The sequence below is a fragment of the Amphiprion ocellaris genome, chromosome 22 (assembly GCF_022539595.1).
Source record: "Amphiprion ocellaris isolate individual 3 ecotype Okinawa chromosome 22, ASM2253959v1, whole genome shotgun sequence".
In the NCBI taxonomy this organism is placed as follows: Eukaryota; Metazoa; Chordata; class Actinopteri; family Pomacentridae; genus Amphiprion; species Amphiprion ocellaris.
In genome coordinates, this window is record NC_072787.1 from 9,297,091 (window position 1) to 9,314,830 (window position 17,740).

Here is a 17,740-nt window from a genome sequence, read left to right on the forward strand (position 1 = left end):
GGAGTGATATTGCTATGTTAGGAATGCATACATAAAGGACAAAGCAGTCACATGTGTTGTTGATTCTCTGTACGTTGTATCTAAAGTCCTGTTTCCAAGGGCAACGGCACAGCTAGGTGGCATCCTAAACTGTTTGCAGGGAAGGATCCGGAATCAGACTGTTTGCTTTTAAGGCCTGTTGTCTCTCCAGCAGAAACATTCCCACTGTGGGGGCAAGCAGAGCCTGCTGAGGGGCAGCAGGACAGATATTGAGCATCCTGCATCCTGGATTCTCACTGCTGCTAAACCTCATCCATGGAGACTCAACATGGGATCAACAGAGCTCTTAAAGGATCTCCTCCCCCTCCACCTGGCTACATGTGTGGTTAGAGCTGGTGTGGAACAGACACACAAAGTGGAACAGATCAGACATGATTAATGGAAGTTTTAGAATGTAAGTACGAAGCGTAGAGTCTGCAGCTTAAAAAAGGAAGTGTAAATTATAAACTGTATGACCAGGCATCATTTAGAAAAACAAAAAAAATTCACACAATGCTAGCTTTACCCTTCTTAAAATGTTCTCCTTTATTGTATCACATGAATTTTTGATAAAATAAGAAAGAAAAAACAACTCAGAGGTTTGTCATCGTTGTACATTATTTCAGATAAACTGACTATGTTATTTAAGTGATTGTTGTTAACCTGAGAACCTCATCATACAACATGTGCTAAGAAAATACTTTCAGACTCCTGCATAAGTGCCATTGTAGAAGAATGGCTTGTCTGTCACACAGTGACCGATGACCTCAGGCGTCCATCTCTGGACCTTGGGCTTGCCGTCCTGGCCCGGCCGGACAATGACGGTGCTCCTGGATGCCAGAGAAGGATCTTCATCAAAGAAATTGAACGGTCGGAGGAAGAAGCCCACTGCGTTGCCAGGTGTTGCCGTGTTGGGGATGTCTTCTGAATGAGGCACATGCAGGAAGCCCACCGTCACCCAGGCGACCAGGTCCTGCACAGAAGAACAAACATTACCTTAGAAATTTGACTGTAGAACACAGATCATGTGGTTTTTATTTACTTTAAAGTGCAAACAAAAGTAAATGTGAGGATTCGTGAGTCACCATGATGATGAATGAGCAGAAGTGACGGATAGATTCTTTTAAGGAGAGCAAACATAAACCAATGACATAATGTCGGAAAGAACATTGTCCATTAGTAAATTGTGACTCATTTCACAAATAAAAAAGGGACAGTATGTGCTATTTTGCTTGAATCATTTCCAAGTCTCCAAAACCATGAAGACAAAACAACATGGCAACTGGAATGTTTCTAAGGTTGTACAGGTAGTGTTACTGGAACTAGCTATTGTTAATGGGCATTAGAAGAACTAGTGTCCATGGTTGTTCTTTTTGTTCTCGTCTTGTGTTTCTAAGTGTTTCGCCTTCCTTCTGTCTCCCTCCGTTTGTCTACATGTACATTAATCTCTCTACTTTTGTTCTCTGTTCGTTTTTTCTTGCTTCTTCCCTTTATGAGTTTTTCTTCTGATTCGTTTCAGATTTCTTGTGTTTCAAATACATTAGCGAGACATGGACACTGAGGAGGTCGGGAGAGTCTAGCACCAAGTAGTTAATAAAGCACCTCCTGATTCTGAATACTTATTTCAGGATGAAGAATCAAATGTCAAATCAAATGAATATCTGTATGTGTAAAGCTGAAACCCTCACCAGTAACGCCGTGAACCTCCTCCTCCTCCCTGTCGTCAGACTCGCAGATGATGTCTTGTTTCCTAATAAGTTCATTGTGTATATATAGTATTGTGTCTTCCACAGTCACTTGTTATTTTGATTGTTTACCTGCTTGTTTTCATCCTATGTTCACTCTTTAAGTTCACCTGTTCTGGTCCTCCATTTTCCATTCTTCATTGTTGCCTGCCCCCTTGAGTTTTCCTTTCGGGTTTTGTGTATTTTTACCTTTTTGATTAATCTTGTGTTCTTTGTACTTTGGTAGACTCTTGGATTTATCCTCCCTCTGTTGTGCCCGTTGTTGTTTGCCTCCTGTAACTTTTACTAAGTTGCATTATTCTGCCTGTCAGTGCCGGTCTGGTGGAATCATTTCGGGTCTTCTCTTTTGAATTGAACTTTCACTTACAACAAAGCTTTAAATAATGTTACCAAAGAATTTGAAAGAAGGTGTGCTGGATTTTCCATTGGAATGTCTTTTAGATGTTGGAAAATAGTTGTATTTACTTTCTTTTAAAGCACACAAGAATGTCGGTCTTGCTTTAAATAGTCACTGTGGACTATTGTCCCCTGATGTTGTTTTTCCTAAAAACATACTGTTTAAATGTGTAACATACATGAAGAAAAAATGTACATTCAGTATGTCTATATTAATATTCACTGCAGTACCTGGTTGACTATATCTTCATTGTTGCGGATGTAGTCCTCAAAGGACACCGCAGGTTCCCATGGGTCATTCTGAGCATAAATGCTGCTGCTGGTGGTTTCACTATCTTTATGACGAGTCACAGCCAGAGGATATCTGAGGAGAGACAGTTCACCGTGTAATAAGTCAGATAAAGAGTTCATACAGAGTATTTTAAAAGTTGCATGAAGGCTGATTTTTTTTCTTAACCCATGCATGTTGACAAACTCACTGCAAATCATGTAAATTTATACTATTGTTCAAAAGTTTGGTTCACCCAGACAGTTTCATGTTTCCATGAAAACTCCCACTTTTATTCTTGTGCTAACATAACTGTACAAGGGTTTTCTAATCATCAATTAGCCTTTCAACACTATTAGCTAACACAATGTAGCATTAGAACACAGGAGTGATGGTTGCTGGAAATATTCCTCTGTGCCCCTATGGAGATATTCCATTAAAATCAGTTGTTTCTAGCTAGAATAGTCTTTTACTACATTAACAATGTCTACACTGGATTTATCATTCATTTTATGAATGATAAATTGTTATCTTCATTGAAAAAAATGGCTTTTCTTTGAAAAATAAGGAAATTTCTAAGTGACCCCAAACTGTTGAATGGTAGTAAGTATTCTAAGTTAGGAACTCATACAGCACTGTGTAGCAAAGTCAAGCTTGAAGCAGTGCGGCATACCAACTTTCCCCGAGGCTGAATCTAAAACTATGTTCAAAGTACTATGAACCTGTAGCTACACTTAACCTTCTTTGACACAGATGCTGCTGATACCAGCTGTCATACACTCTTGTTGCATTCAACACTTCCTGTACACTCTGAATTGCTGTTTGTAACATGAAGTATAATAAAGAGACTGAACTGGGATCTTTGACCCTCACCAGATTTGTTCCTGTGCCAAAGTCACACAGCAGACTATTAGTCTGTGGGTATTATTACTGCTGATTGATTCGCTGCTGCATTTTGGTTGACAATTTTAGGGACTTTTAGTGTATTTTCATTGTAAATTAGTACATTTAGACAGGCCACAGTTTTATATTTTGTGAGAACAACAAAGATAACCCCCTATTAGCATGCCCCAGACACGTGGTCTGAAAAATGCACAATGCCCACGACTTGAAAGTCAAACTAACTTGAACCCAGAGGGGTGTACCATGATGTGGGAATAATGAGTTGTTGAGCTGTAAGTCAAAGTTGTAAGGGTTTTAACATCGAGCCTACTAGGTTACCAGGGGAACTGATGCTACAGAGCTAATATGCTCCAGGAGGTTCTGTTCACAGTTTGGGATTTAGATCAGTTGTAAGGAGCACCACTTTTTCAGCAAGTCTTTCCCTGACAATGCTCTCTTTGAGTGACACAGGCTGAGGGAATAGGTTATATCTGCAACCAGATGAGCTGTACGAAGCTGTGCAGTTACAGCAGTGCAACCTGCATTTGTCGTTTTGCCAAAAAAAACCTACATGCATTCACTTGGTGATGCTGAAAATGCATGAATACATTTTCATGCCTGGTCTTGTTTTGCTGCCAGGTCCATTATACACGCAAATTACAAAACTAATTAATCTATTGGTGAGTCAGCTTTCTACCCGCATTCCTCTCTTGCTTTATAAATGACTTGCAAAATGATTTAAGGAGGGGAACAGGGGAAGGTGTTGTTCATGGAGACTACATGCTGTGAAATGACACATTATGTCATTTAATGATACTAGGCTGCACGGTGCTACCTGTCACACTCTGGTTTGGAGGTGTGTGTGGCCACCTTCCTTCAAATGTCTTTCTCTGTTTTATGCTGGCTGGAAACCAAAGTGATGCACTACCACCACCCACGGCTCTGTCTATTTCCTTGCTTTTCTCACAGGACTTTGGTTCATGATTTGTTGCTGGATTTGGTTAGTTTTGCTCTACAAAATAGTCCCATGGCACACAACTACTGCAGAGACAGATTGTAGACTGCCAGAAAAGAAGTTTGGTTGGGTTTGAGTCCAATGGATTACAATATTTTTAGTGCTTATAAATCTTACCGGTATTGTTTGTTATGTGTATGCATGTATTTTTTGTACAATAAGAGTTATGTAGTATTGCAATTGCACTATCTTTGCTTGGGTAGCCTAATAGCAATAGTTCAATTTAAGTGAAAAAGATTTACAGATGACATTGAACAAAGTGTTGTTGAACTGTGTGCCCCTCTGTTGAGCTCAAACCATAACTCTTTTTGACTTTATCTCTGAACAAACTTGCAATCCAGAGATTAACCTCTACAACCCCACTGATCGCCCCTTGCGTCAATTATTACTGAATTTAGGGGCGGTGTGTAAAAGATTATGAGTAAGAAATTTAAAACAGTGGCAACCATTGAAACTTGGCACATTGGCTTTACATATGTCACCCGTATACCTCCATTAAACTTTCTGAAGCAGCACAAGAGGAAAATATTTTATTACCTTGACCAACTGATGCCATTTTCCTCTCTCCAGCCTCTTGGAAGGACACTGTGAGCATGTGAATTAAACTGAATACGATAACCCTTCTGGTGCCCCCATTTGTTTTTCTCACTGGGGTTGTAAAAGTGCAAATAGCGGGGGAACTTTTTGCCAAAACGAAAAGCTGCAGATCGCTCAGTCTTGTGTTCGGTCCTGTGGAGTTTGGATTGGACGACGAAATCCTTTGGGCTCCATGGATTTGTGAAGTTGACAAATTTTAGATCCATGGTCTCAAAGCTGTTCTCTCGACCTATGTCACAGTGAGGGCAAAGAGTTGTCAAGGGAAGTTAGATGTCAAGAGGTAAGCAGTCTGTTAGGACACTGCACATTTTGCTTTTGTCAGAAATCTGCAGCAGTAATTCTTTAAACAGAATAATAATAAGGTAGTTGAAGTGACTGACATGTTTTACAAGATATTGTTAGTTATTGATATAGACATGATAAATAGCCTTGATTACAGATAGCCTTGTTTCAACAGAACAATCTCTCAAACGCAATATTCCAAGACTGTCTCCTTTATGACAGTATAAAGTCCAGAATGCTTGTTTATCTGAACTGGCATCAGTAAAAACTTGGTCAAGATGCAGTGCCCTTTGATTCATCTATATTAACCACCTTCACAACTTTCACATACACAACACAGACTATACAAACAATATAATGAGACTGCAAAAGTGTAAAGAGATCAATCAGTAAAGGTCTGCTTGTGAGCAACTGTTAACTTGTCCATGGCCATTTGACTGAATGGTTCACCGATCTTTCAATTTTGCAGGTGGCCACTGGTAAATAACTGCATTAACATTAACCTAACTACTCAGTTGGGCTGTAATACTCACCAGCAATATCCAGGTCCACTTTATAATGGATGAGGTGTGTGTGCAGGTTACCCAGCACATAGTTGTACACCTTTGTACCATAGTGAAGTCCGTTAGGTGTAAAGAAAGTAGCATGGATGTATCCAGATGCACTGACCTTTACCTCCACCACCCCATTCAGGTAGAAGAGGAAGTCCCAGATGTAGTCATAGTTGTATACTGTGGAGGTTGTCCGCATCACTAACACGGTGTTTTCCAGCCCTGCGAAGAAGTTGTATCCCCCCTGAAAGTTGGAGTTGAAATGCCTTCTCAGAGGCATAGCAGTGGTCATCTCAAAAATACAGAGAGCATTTCTGTAGCGCACAGGTTTGTCTGTGTCAAAGTAGTGGTAAAGGTCAACAAAGGTTGCAATTTCTGGACAGTCGATTCCAGGTGCCAACTCATAGGTTGAGGTGCCCATTGCCCAGCCTGCATCGATGTACTTTGTCTGCATGGCAGCGGGAGTATCACCTGCATAGAAGGCAATAGCTTCTTGGAGGCTGATCTCATAGGCAATCCTTTCCCCATTAAAACGCAGGTCAAAAACTTGAAGCCCAGCTGATGAGCGGACTCTGTAGGCAAAAGACCATCCAGCATATTCAACAAAGTTGTGGTCAACATAATAGCGAGGCCCCTGAGGCTCCACAAGCTTTGGTCCATGGATATTAGTGGGAGTGTTGCTGTAACCCCGGGGGATGTAAGTGGAAAAAAAATCATCATCACCGTGATCAGGCAGTTTGACCTTTTCCACTTTTCCTGATTCATATTTTTCTACCAGTTCCTCAACACTGTCAAAATACCTACTGCTGTACCAGACCTTCTCAACAGTCCATTTTTCTGGGTCCAGGTCCTGGTGGTTGATCAGTACTTCAAATCCAATTGGGTGAATGAAATAACCCTCCACAAACTTTTGCAACATAATCCAGGATCTCCTCTCACCTGGACCCAACCCACGGGGGGCAATGTCTGAGAATGTCAGGCAGCGGTCAGAGCAGTTCGAGAAGGAAAATCCTCCCGTGGTTTCAAACAGGAGCTTGTGAGCTTTATTTGAGATCTTCACAAGGATGTCAACAATATGGCCATACTCTGCAGCAGTAATGGGCCTTGAATCAAACTGAACAGGCTTCTCCCCCTTGAATGTCTTCACTATGTGAGACTTCGGGGATGGCAGAGGACTCACAATGTACTCAGTAATGTTGGGCTTGGTTTGGTTCCCAAACTGAATGATGACTCGAGCTTGGCGTGGCGGTTTGGCTTGTCCACGGTCCAGAGCTCTTAGGGCCTCATACTTCTTTGGCAGATGGAGTTCCATTAGAAGGATACTGTTCTTCTTCAGAGTTTTGCTGCGAGCGCTAGTGAGCTCCATCTCTGGAATACCATGCAGGTAGTCCCGGACAGCTTTCATCTCCCGTACTGTGAGGTCGGCAAACATTGGGGCTCCATGATGAGCCCACTCTCTGGATCTGGAAGTACTGCAGCCGGCCAAGCAGACCAGCTGCAGCAAGTAGAGAAGCTTCATGGCTGTAATTAAATGAAAAAGGAAAATCCAGCATAAATGTATTGAACAAAAGGAGAGAAAACAGTATGATAATGTTTAATTAGGAACTTTTCATTCTTGGAAAGTCATCTACTCATGCATTAAACAGTTCCCTAAAGAAGAAGAATCAAGGAGTAGAGTACAATCTCTCCAAGAAAACAGCTGGCTCACATGTATTCCTCTTCTTCTTTTCACAGCTGGACAAGCAATTCTTCGTCATACCCTTTACTCTGTTGGATTTTATTATATCAGTCTCTCTTCTCCACAGGAACATGTGTCAGCCTCAGCTACATACTCTCTGTTAACGTTGTCCCTCTCTGTTTATCCTGCCCTGTCAGCGCTGCACACCAGTAAAATAAACTGCACTCATTTGTCAGTTTTGGCAATCCCATCAAGTTCTCAATGAATTTTGTCTCATTCTTCAGAGTGCATTTGATTTTAGAAGCTTACATAATAGCATTTACAAAATAATACAGTGATACATGATGTGCTGACTTTGGATTAGTTCCATACTTCCTTAAGAATCATCTGCATTTCTATATGACTAACAAAGAAATAGACCCAGCAACTGTACCTGCAGTTTTCCTCCTGCTTCAAGTGCTTTGTAAATCAAGGTCAATCAATCCAGAGTTCCTGCTTCAGCAGCTGAAGAAAAGTCTCTCACGGAAACAGTTATCAATAGATTGCTGCTTATATTTAACCTCCTACTTTGCTGTGACGAAAGCTGATTGGCTAACCCTAGGTTGTAAATATGATGAAATAACCAGTGTTCTTTAAAGACAGCAAGGCAAGGTTGCTTGTGCTGCACCGTCCTTAGGTGAGCCAACCCAAAGGGCTTTATATGAAACATTAAAGGCATGATGAAAAGAAGTGCAGCCTAATATCAAAAGAGACTTAAAAAGATAGAAATAAATTATTTCAAAAAGAGAAAATATAATGGAAGATCAAAATGATCGAAAATTGTACAAGACAGAGAATGAAACTACCTGGGTAGATTCAGAGCAGCACAGTGATTTCTAAACGAGCCAATGCTCTGACAAACAGAAAATCTGAAACTCAAAACCTTGAGCTTTTTGTAATGCACTTTAAAACATGTCATGTTTTACTGGTACCATTGTCTGCAACCATGGCTAGCTAGATGGTACTAGTAAAAGGAAACACCTAAAACATCTACATGAATGCCAGGACTTTATTTCTTAGAATATTACCCAGAGCAGAATTATACACACCTTTGGATCCACAAGACATAACAGAAAATGGGATTAATCAGACTAGACCACCTTCTTCCATTGCTTTGTTGTTCAGTTCTGATGGTCATGTAGCCCTGGTAGTGCTCAGTATAGCCACCCTGAACCAGTACGTACCCCCATACTCAGCAAACTGCAGTACACCGTCTGTCCTGAGACCTCTCTATCACAGCCAAAAGAAACAGAAATCCACATAAAGGTTTTCAGCAATTTGTGCTACAGTTGCCACCTCCCTGGGATTGAACCACACAGGCCAGGATTTGCTCTCATTTGTCATGAGTCCTTGTGTGCCCATGACCCTGTCATCAGTTGTCCTTCCTTGGACCACTTCTGGTAGGTGCCATTGATTACATACCAGGAAACCCCACAAAGACTGCAACGATGCTTCGTCCCAGTCATCGCCATCACAGTCTGGTCCACATCAAAGTCACACCATTCTCTATGCTGGCTTCACCTCTTTAACATTGGTACTGTAATGAGATAAATTATGTCATTCACTTCATCTGTCTGTGGTTTCAATGAAGTGGCTTATCACTGTACAGTACTATGCATATGACACCATCAGGGATCTGATCAGCCACAGATCCATTCTGCAGCACCGCAGTGAACTGAAATATACAGGGATACAGTCCTGGAAGCCTTTAGGATGCTGTTGGTGAATCCAAATGATGTGTCTGTGAAGAATTTGCTATGTATTGATGGCAAATACGTTCAGCTGCCTGTTGAAATCACCTTTGGTCAAGCAATATATTTACCTCCTAGTGGTAAAACCATCCATCCATCCATCCATCCATCCATTCATCATTTATATACCACTTAATCCGCATTAGGGTCAAGAAGGGCTGGAGTCAATCCCAGTTGACTGAGGGTGAAGGCAAGAGACACCTGGACAGGTAACAGTCTATCACAGGGCTACACATAGAGAAAAACAATCACACTCACATTCACACCTACAGACAATTTAGTATTACCAATTAACCTCAGCATGTTTGTGGGCTGTGGGAGGAAGCTGGAGAACCCGGAGAAAACCCACACATGTACAGGGAGAACATGCAAACTCCATGCAGAAAGATCTCAAGAAGACCAGGATGCAAACCGTGGATCTTCTAGCTGCAAGGCAACAGTGCTAACCACCGAGCCACTGTGCAGCCCTAATAGTAAATGTAAATTCATTTATTATCATTACATGGAGAATAGCTTTGACAGTGTGTAAATGTTCTCATACTGTACTTTATTAAATTCAGCAACAAAAAATAATTAATGGCAGATCATTAATATGCTTGTAACTACAAGCCACCACCTTTTTCAAGCATCTGCTCAGGGAATATCGTGCATCAACCTAACGTCACCCAGGGGACAATGTGTGTACACTGAGTGTTCAGCAGGACAGTTTGTAGCTTTATTCCAGCTTTCTTAGGTACACTGGTTGAGATAGATGTCTTTTAACCTGCACTGGTTTATTGTGACAAGGATGTACTTTGCCCTTTTATTTCCTTTCAAGTGACTGTAACTTAATGAGGCCCAAGGCAAAACTGCAGATCTAAGTGAACTATTAAAGATATTTCACTTTGGATGGAATTTAAAAATGTGTAAACAACTACTACTTTAAGCAGTTGTCATGCGATGTTATGAAACAATCTCTTCACTCCTGTTTAATAATTAGGATTAGCAAAATAAAACCTGATCATATCACTGTTTAGACATGCCATCTGTCAGACTTGCCTTTGTCTCAAAGACAAGCGAGTGCAAAGAAAACTTGACTGAAAGTAAATTCTCTCATTTGTGCAACTTAACAGTAAATTCTTGTTTGGCATCAGTGGCAGTCTTTATCTGGAAAAGGTGCTTGTTAAACATTAACACTTCTTTTAAGCATGTGATCTTTTCAGGCTGTTATATACACAGTTAATTAGAACAAACAGAATGCTCTAAACTATCTGTAAGACTGAGACAGTTTTTTCATTTCACCCTGCATGCTAATATTGTTGTATTACTGACTGCAGATCAGTTTGACTGGAGATTGTTGCTGCCTTTGTAATACACTCTCAGTGAACTATATGTATGCACTGGGCCTCGGTGCGAGTGCTATGTAGTCTTGCTCGTAAAACATACCAGTCTAAAGCTCCCTATGTTGCACTGCCAGGTTTCTTTCTGCAGCAGCGTAGTTTAGTAGTAGAATGGTCAAGCTAAGCTCTGACTCTAGTGAAGAGTCAGTTAAGTTCTGAGGGAAACATGTTTGGTTTTGATATACTACAAGCACATTTTAATCAACATATTTACAGTTTTACTGTTGCTCTTTTTCAGCCAACCAATCATGTTAGATGGATTTGAACTCATCAAAACAAAAACAAAATTCAAGTCTCAGAATAAAGTTCCTCTTTAACACAGTGTCCATGCTGTAGATGAATGTGAGCAACACTAGACAGACTGATCAAAATAGAACACCTTCTGTGGAGGTTGGTTCACCACTGGCTGCCCGTTCAGATCTACAGCATTTGAAGATGATTTTCCTTTCAGGGGAATCATTTATTTCTAATTATTTGGAGATGTTTTTAAATCACTTGCCAGACTCACAGCCATTAACAACAGTTTTTAATAGGCTTTGCTTCAAAGAAGATCAAATATTTGTTTATTCAAATATGTCAAAAAGATTCCGACTGTATGATTCCCTTCAGCCTCAGCTGTACATTATGCTGTTATCATTGTTCGTGCTTGACATGAGCATTGTCAGTGTGAAAATATGCCCACATTAGGATTACCACTGTGCCTAAGCAGAGCCTCACAAAGCCGCTAGCAGACTCTAAATCATGTTTCTGCTCTGTCTGTCTCCATCTCCACTCAACCGTCTTCCCATAAATGACAATGAAGAACTAACAGTGACTTGGCCCATTGTTATCTCCATCCAGATACACGCCGTTTCCACGGTTGCAGTGCAGAGCTGGCTGGAGGTTACATGGAGAAGAAGTAAAGAAGTCAATTATGACACACTGTTTTTCTTCTGCCATCAAAGCGAACCCCTGGTGACAACAGTAGCGTTTCCTTTCTTTTCTCTGAGCCTGAGGTAAGTCCAGGCTGTACTGTGGTGACAGCTGTGTTTGAGCCTCCTGACTTCAGGGTCAGGAGGTCAAACCTGGGATACTGGTGAGTCTAAAAGCCTCCAGTCTCCATGTCTGTTGACACACTTCATTGAATAAATGCCCCTATCATCCTCCTTGAAACACATCTCTTTACAGGATTAAACTCTGCCAAACATCTCTTTCTTCTGTTGGAGGTTCCAGTTCCCCGCTAACACCTACAGTGAGCTGTAATGTTTGATGGGGCCAAGTCAGAGGATGTTTCCGTCACAGGTCCAGAGACCAATGCCTGCCACCCCAGCTGTGACCTTACCACTTACATCCAATAGTAGCAGGCTCAAATGGTATTGTACTTCCCATGAGAAACCCCCCGCATTTAAAACCCTACATCTCTGCCTCTGCTGTCTCCATTAGCAAAATATCATTTCTCAGAGGACTGAACCACACACTGCTGGAAAGAACAATAAGGACATAAAGAAGGGAAATAAAACCCAAAACAACACAGAAACAAAGCAAAGGTAGGTGCACCCTTTGTTAATAGGAGGAAGATAGGATTATTAAATTGTACAAATTCAAGAATTCAACATGAGCTGATTTGATCCCTCACAATAATAATGCATTATAATTAATCTTCTTTTAGACTGTTAAACCTGTCTCACTTTTATTGGATTTCCTCCAAAGACAAGTTGCATTTAAAGTGCATTTAAAACTGACATTATGATTTCAATTAAAATTACTTTAAAAATATATTAAAAAGTTGCTTATCTTTTACCAGGAAATTTAAACACAAATACTAAGGAGAGAGTGATGGAGGCTCTAATACTGACTCTGCTGGGTCTGCAGACAGTGATGGGAACAGGGTGAGTATTATGATGAGTATTATTCATCTAAATACACTGCAGGGATCACAGTTCATAATAACCCTGGTTCAAGTCATGAAAACTCTGATAAACTCTGAAAAATACTGCTTCTCCAGTGATTATTTATTGCGCAAACCCACTGACATATTTCTCTCATTAGAAATATTCCTTACAGTACATATTTAAAGTAAAAGCCAAACGTTGCTGTTTTTCTGTTCTAAATTATTACATTTTTTTTATTCAGCAAGACACTTTTATATCAACTGTATGCTATATAAGAGCAATGATTATATTATATTATATTATATTATATTATATTACATTATATTATATTATATTATATTATATTATATTATATTATATTATATTATATTATATTATATTATATTATATTATATTATATTATATTATATTATATTATATTATATTGTATTATATTATATCATATTATATTATATTATATTGTATTATTGCATTGCATTGACTAAATCTACCACAATTGTCTGTCTTTTGCCCATTGCTAATTTTCTAGCACTTAGAATTTAATAAACTTTAGTGAAATCTACATAGAATTGTGTTCCAACACATGAATTGTGTCATTTAAAAGTGTTGTGGAACAGATGGAAGTTTCCAGTCACCCTCAGGTGTATTCAGAACCTTCTGGAATAAATTAATCATTTGTGTTCAAGCAGTTTTCAATAAACTTGTAATCAGAGTGGACTCTTTTTTTGTGACATATCAAACATCCAAGGATGTGCTGCTTTTAAATTACAGTGCTGAACTTTTATTAGGATCCTTTTACAAGTCCAGTTTCATTTTCAAAACCAAATGATCATTGTTAAATCAGTCTATGTGTCGTGTTCCAGACACTGGTGTGAACACACTCTGGAGGAACGAGTGCAGAGAGTCCTGTCTCCCCGTCTGCAGTTAGAAGTGAGCTGTTCTGAGGTGTATCAGTACAACACCCAGGGCTGGAGGCTGGATGTGGACAGGATGCGGATCAAGCATGGTGGTGATGATGGCATCGCTCTTTACTACAAACAACAGGGGCCCAAGGTGTCCTGTTTTCTGTACAAGTAAGTGAAATGTTTAGAAACTGTCTGTAGATTTGTCAAAGGCAGCTTCTTCTGGGGTTTTCTTAAGTTAAAAAGATATTTCATGAGTGAAAATAAGCAGTCAGTACCGTGGCTGAGTATTTCTGATCACTCAAAAACACAGAGTCAGGCAGTTTTAAGGTTTGTATACATAAAACATTAACTAAACCAAAGCAAACTAAGTGGAGCTTTCCGCGTCATTATTTTTCTATCTTCTGAATCAGTTCCCAGTTCCATCATATATGACCTGTCATTGTGTTGTATAGAGCAGCTCTACAAAGTCTGAACACAATCATAGGTGAGTCTGTGTTCTGATCAGGGGTGGTACAGAGAGATTCCTGAACTTTATTGATCCACTAATTCTGAGGGAAGCAAAGGCATAGATTTATATCCAAGCTATTTAAAGGCACAAGGCAGTATTTTCACGGCTAAAACGTCTAAATCTGTAACCAATGGAGGACGTTGGGTTTTAGGGGTCCATTCAGTGCTCAAAGAAGGACTTTTAAACAATGTGGTCACCACACAGAATACTTTACCTCCAAAACCATTTAACTTGCATTAAAGAAGAACTATAGTGTCAGGGTAGGGTCCTGAAATTCACAGGCAAACTTTTTAAACAAAAAAATGTACTTTCCTGAAAGTTAAATGGGGTTATCACTGGCAGCATTCCTTTTAGACCGGCAGACAGACAAGAGGATTGAAGGTATTTTTTTCCAGCTATGAGTGGATTGTGTTGCTCAGCCTCCCTGGGAGAAGAAAACTGTGGCTGAGGAAAATATTTTATTCTACTGTTGTTCTATTCATGGAACCTTATTTGATCAAACATAGATTAGATGTTAGTTTACAGAGATTGGTAGGCAGTTGAAAAAGTTTTCAGTATACTCTCAGTGTACTGACTTGTTGCTGTGTCTATCACAGACCCCCAGAGATGGAGAGCCAGATGGTGAATAAGACAGTGAGGACATGCTGTGAAGGCTGGGGAGGACCACACTGCTCTGAGGGTGAGCTCACTGTAATGTATGGACTGTAAGGTAGAGCCAAGGGGTAGAAACCACAGACCAGACCAGTAGAGAATCCCATTAGAGGGCTACACATACTAAGAAAACTGGAGTTGCATCAAATAAGTATTATTTTTCTAACTAAATTGTGGACCCTTTTCTCTAACCTCTAGTTTGTTGTTCCCATAGAGATGCACTTTAGCAGCTCAGCCACATACAGCCAGGTAGTTCTGACCAACATATACATATTTACAGAGGTTATGTAGTGCTTCATATTTCAGGTAACTGTCATTAAACAGTGCATAGACAGCATAAAAGTGCATTTGTTTTTATTAGTTCAAGTGTGTACGACTTAGGTTCAGCTGTAGCTTTAGATTCTAAAGACTGTAGAAATAAAACAAGCTTTGAGGAGTTCTGGAAACAAATGGAACAAAGTGAGCACTGCAAAAAGAAAGAAACTAAAGGCTGAATGGACACAGGGTGATGTCTCAACTAGCTGGGTGTACTGAATATAATAACACATAGAAAAGAACAGGAAAATTAGAAATATATATATTTTTTTTTTTAAATTGCAATTTGCATTTAAATAGGAAAGCAGTGGCAAACAAAAAAGTCTTGATTTAAAGAAGTGAGAGTTGGAGCGGACTTACAGCTTTCGGGGAGTTTGTTCCAGATATGTGGAGCATAATAAGTAAACGCTGCTTCACCATGTTTAGTTCTAACTCTAGGGCCTGAAAACAGACCAGGACCTGATGACCTCAGATGTCTAGATGGTTCGTAAAGTGACAGCAGATCAGCTATGTATTTTGGGCCTAAACAATTCAGTGCTTTATGAACCATCAGCAGGATTTTAAAATCTATTCTCTGGCAGACGGGAAGCCAGTGTAGAGATCTAAGAACTGGAGTGATGTGATCTACTTTTTTGGTCCTTGTTAGGACTCAAGCAGCAGCATTCTGTATGGGCTACAGTCGTCTGATGGACTTTTTAGGGAGTCCTGTAAAGACACCGTTACAGTAGTCTAGTCTGCTAAAGATAAATGCATGGACTAGTTTTTCTAAATCCTGCTGAGACATTAGTCCTTTAATCCTTGATATATTCTGAAGGTGATAGTAGGCTGATTTTGTGATTGTCTTAACCCTCCTATTGTCTTCATTTACAGGCTTCTTGTCTGAAAAAAAAAAAAACAAAAATTCAGCAAAAAAATTCTCCAAAGTTTTGAAAATTTGCAAAACCTTCAGGAAGAAAATTCCAATAATTCCTTCAAAGTTTCCTTTAAAAGTTTTATTTTTAAAAAAATCCTCAAATTTGGCAAGAAAATTTTTGCAAATATTTTCAAAAAATGAGTGATAATCTTTCAAAAAAATCCTAAAAATATCTAAAGTGATTACAGATATATCAGTAAAACTTCAAAACAAAAAATCAACCAAAATCCAGCGAAATTCGCTGGATTTTGTTAGATTTTTTTTGTGAATGTTCTTAAATATTTTTTTCAATACTTTTTTTCCACCAAAACATGTTCAAAAATTTCCCAAAAATGTTGAAAATGTAGACTTCAAAAGTTTCACTGTGAAAATGTATTTTTTCCCCACATTTTCAAACTTTAAAATGGGTCAATTTGACCTGCAGGATGACACAAGGGTTAATGTGGCTGCTGAAACTGAGGTCTGAGTCAATGACTACACCAAGGTTTCTAGCTTGATTTGTACTTGTCATTGTAAGAGACTGGAGCTGAGCAGTAACCTTTATCCTTTCTTTCTTGGCTCCAAAAACAAATATTTCAGGTTTTTCTTTGTTTAACTGAAGAAAATTCTGGCACATCCCCTCACTGACTTGTTGGATATATCTACTCAGTGTTTGAGCTAATTCTACTACCTGTAGGAGCCATGAATGAATTATTGTTTTATTATAAGGTTAAGGGGCATATTAAATGCTGTTTGTGTTTGTTTGGCTATGATATTATTATGTTATCATGCTGAATAGAGGGATAGCAGATCACATGGATATGGGAGGGATAATTAAGCGAATATACTCACCTGTTCACCTGTCTTGACTTTTTTCATAATTTGAGGGTGTGAGCTGGGTCGCCGTATTTTTTGTTGACCGCTATTTTTCTTTGATCATTTGATTATGACTTTGTGGACGTTCTCACGAGCTGATTATCTTTTTTCTTTAATGAAAGGTTGCATTTATCCTTTGGAAATCTCAGTGACTTCTTTTCTTTCAGACAAACAGGTCCAATCTCAGTCCCTCAGCGACTCCTGTTCGCTGAAGTCGCTGTACTATTTATGACTTCTCATTTGCTTCCACACGGCAGTCTGGCCTGCATAAGAAACTTATAAAAATGAGTGACCAAAACAATGACTAGTTATTTGCCTAAAAAGAGAGACACTATGTCCCTCTGATAAGTGTGATGGCCTCAGCCTGACCACCTATGAACCTGTGAGGCTCACAGCTCTCATTCTACTTTTAGGTTTTATAGACAGTGACTATACTTAGGTGTTTTATTTTATTTTAAAAGCTCCCGGTTTCTCTGTCCCCTGTCTTCAGGTGTAGGTGTGCGTGGTCAGTGCTTCTCTACGTGGAGCTGTGAGGACTTTCCTGGAGTTCATAACTCCTCTCTGATGCCCATGGAGCAGTGCTGCAGCACTCTGTGGGGGCTGAGCTGGAGGAATTCCTCTGACCAGACCTGCCTGTCCTGCACCTACACCCTCCTTCCAGGTTAGAGGACATACAGAGGATGGAATCGCCTGTTTTCAAGTATTCATTTGTGACTTGCACTGAATTTATTTCCCCTTTCTCTCCCAAAAGGTCCATGTGATCTTCTCTTTTAGTCATATTACTGCCTTCATAAAACAACAATGCATGAGGGATATTTTACCCATTTGATCTCTCTCTCTCCTCTCCAGACTCCCAGTCCTCCCCTCTGGTGCGTAGTGGTCTGCTGGGCAGTGCCAGGATCCCTCAGGGCTCAGCTACCTGCATGTCCTGGGGTGGTGTCCACTACCGCACTTTTGACAGGAAGCACTTCCACTTCCAGGGTAGCTGCACCTACCTGCTGGCTTCCTCTACTGACGGCACATGGGCAGTCTACATCAGTACAGTCTGTGACGGGAGAGGAGACTGCAGTAAGGTAGCATGTCCACCTTTAGCCATACAGTAGCAGGAAATAAACCACAGC

General features: G+C 39.9%; 2 protein-coding genes across 2 annotated transcripts; one reads left to right on the forward strand and one right to left on the reverse strand.

Annotated features, from left to right (window-relative positions):
- Window positions 1-539: 539 nt before the first annotated feature.
- Window positions 540-7,992, reverse strand: aoc1 (amine oxidase copper containing 1). Its single transcript, XM_023261551.3, has 5 exons — window positions 7,866-7,992; window positions 5,737-7,275; window positions 4,862-5,150; window positions 2,391-2,523; window positions 540-991 (listed from the first exon to the last, which is right to left on the reverse strand). Exons 2-5 carry the CDS (start codon window positions 7,271-7,273, stop codon window positions 722-724), a joined length of 2,229 nt encoding a protein of 742 aa, XP_023117319.1. The 5' UTR covers window positions 7,274-7,275; window positions 7,866-7,992; the 3' UTR covers window positions 540-721.
- Window positions 7,993-12,416: 4,424 nt separating this feature from the next.
- On the forward strand, window positions 12,417-17,722 carry LOC129348050 (SCO-spondin-like). The gene is made up of 5 exons (XM_055007333.1): window positions 12,417-12,469; window positions 13,336-13,545; window positions 14,482-14,564; window positions 17,110-17,280; window positions 17,469-17,722. Exons 1-5 carry the CDS (start codon window positions 12,417-12,419, stop codon window positions 17,720-17,722), a joined length of 771 nt encoding a protein of 256 aa, XP_054863308.1.
- The last annotated feature ends 18 nt before the right edge of the window (window positions 17,723-17,740 follow it).

What these genes read in the sequence shown, in the direction of transcription:
- aoc1 (XM_023261551.3), bottom strand. Translation starts at nt 7,273, where the DNA reads ATGAAGCTTCTCTACTTGCTGCAGCTGGTCTGCTTGGCCGGCTGCAGT. An exon ending in AGTGGACCTGGATATTGCTG is followed by an intron (nt 5,151 to 5,736) that starts GTGAGTATTACA and finishes ACTGTGACATAG; the next exon opens with GTCGAGAGAACAGCTTTGAG. An exon ending in AATGGCATCAGTTGGTCAAG is followed by an intron (nt 2,524 to 4,861) that starts GTAATAAAATAT and finishes GTCTCTCCTCAG; the next exon opens with ATATCCTCTGGCTGTGACTC.
- LOC129348050 (XM_055007333.1), top strand. Translation starts at nt 12,417, where the DNA reads ATGGAGGCTCTAATACTGACTCTGCTGGGTCTGCAGACAGTGATGGGA. An exon ending in GTGTCCTGTTTTCTGTACAA is followed by an intron (nt 13,546 to 14,481) that starts GTAAGTGAAATG and finishes TGTCTATCACAG; the next exon opens with ACCCCCAGAGATGGAGAGCC. An exon ending in CACCTACACCCTCCTTCCAG is followed by an intron (nt 17,281 to 17,468) that starts GTTAGAGGACAT and finishes TCTCCTCTCCAG; the next exon opens with ACTCCCAGTCCTCCCCTCTG.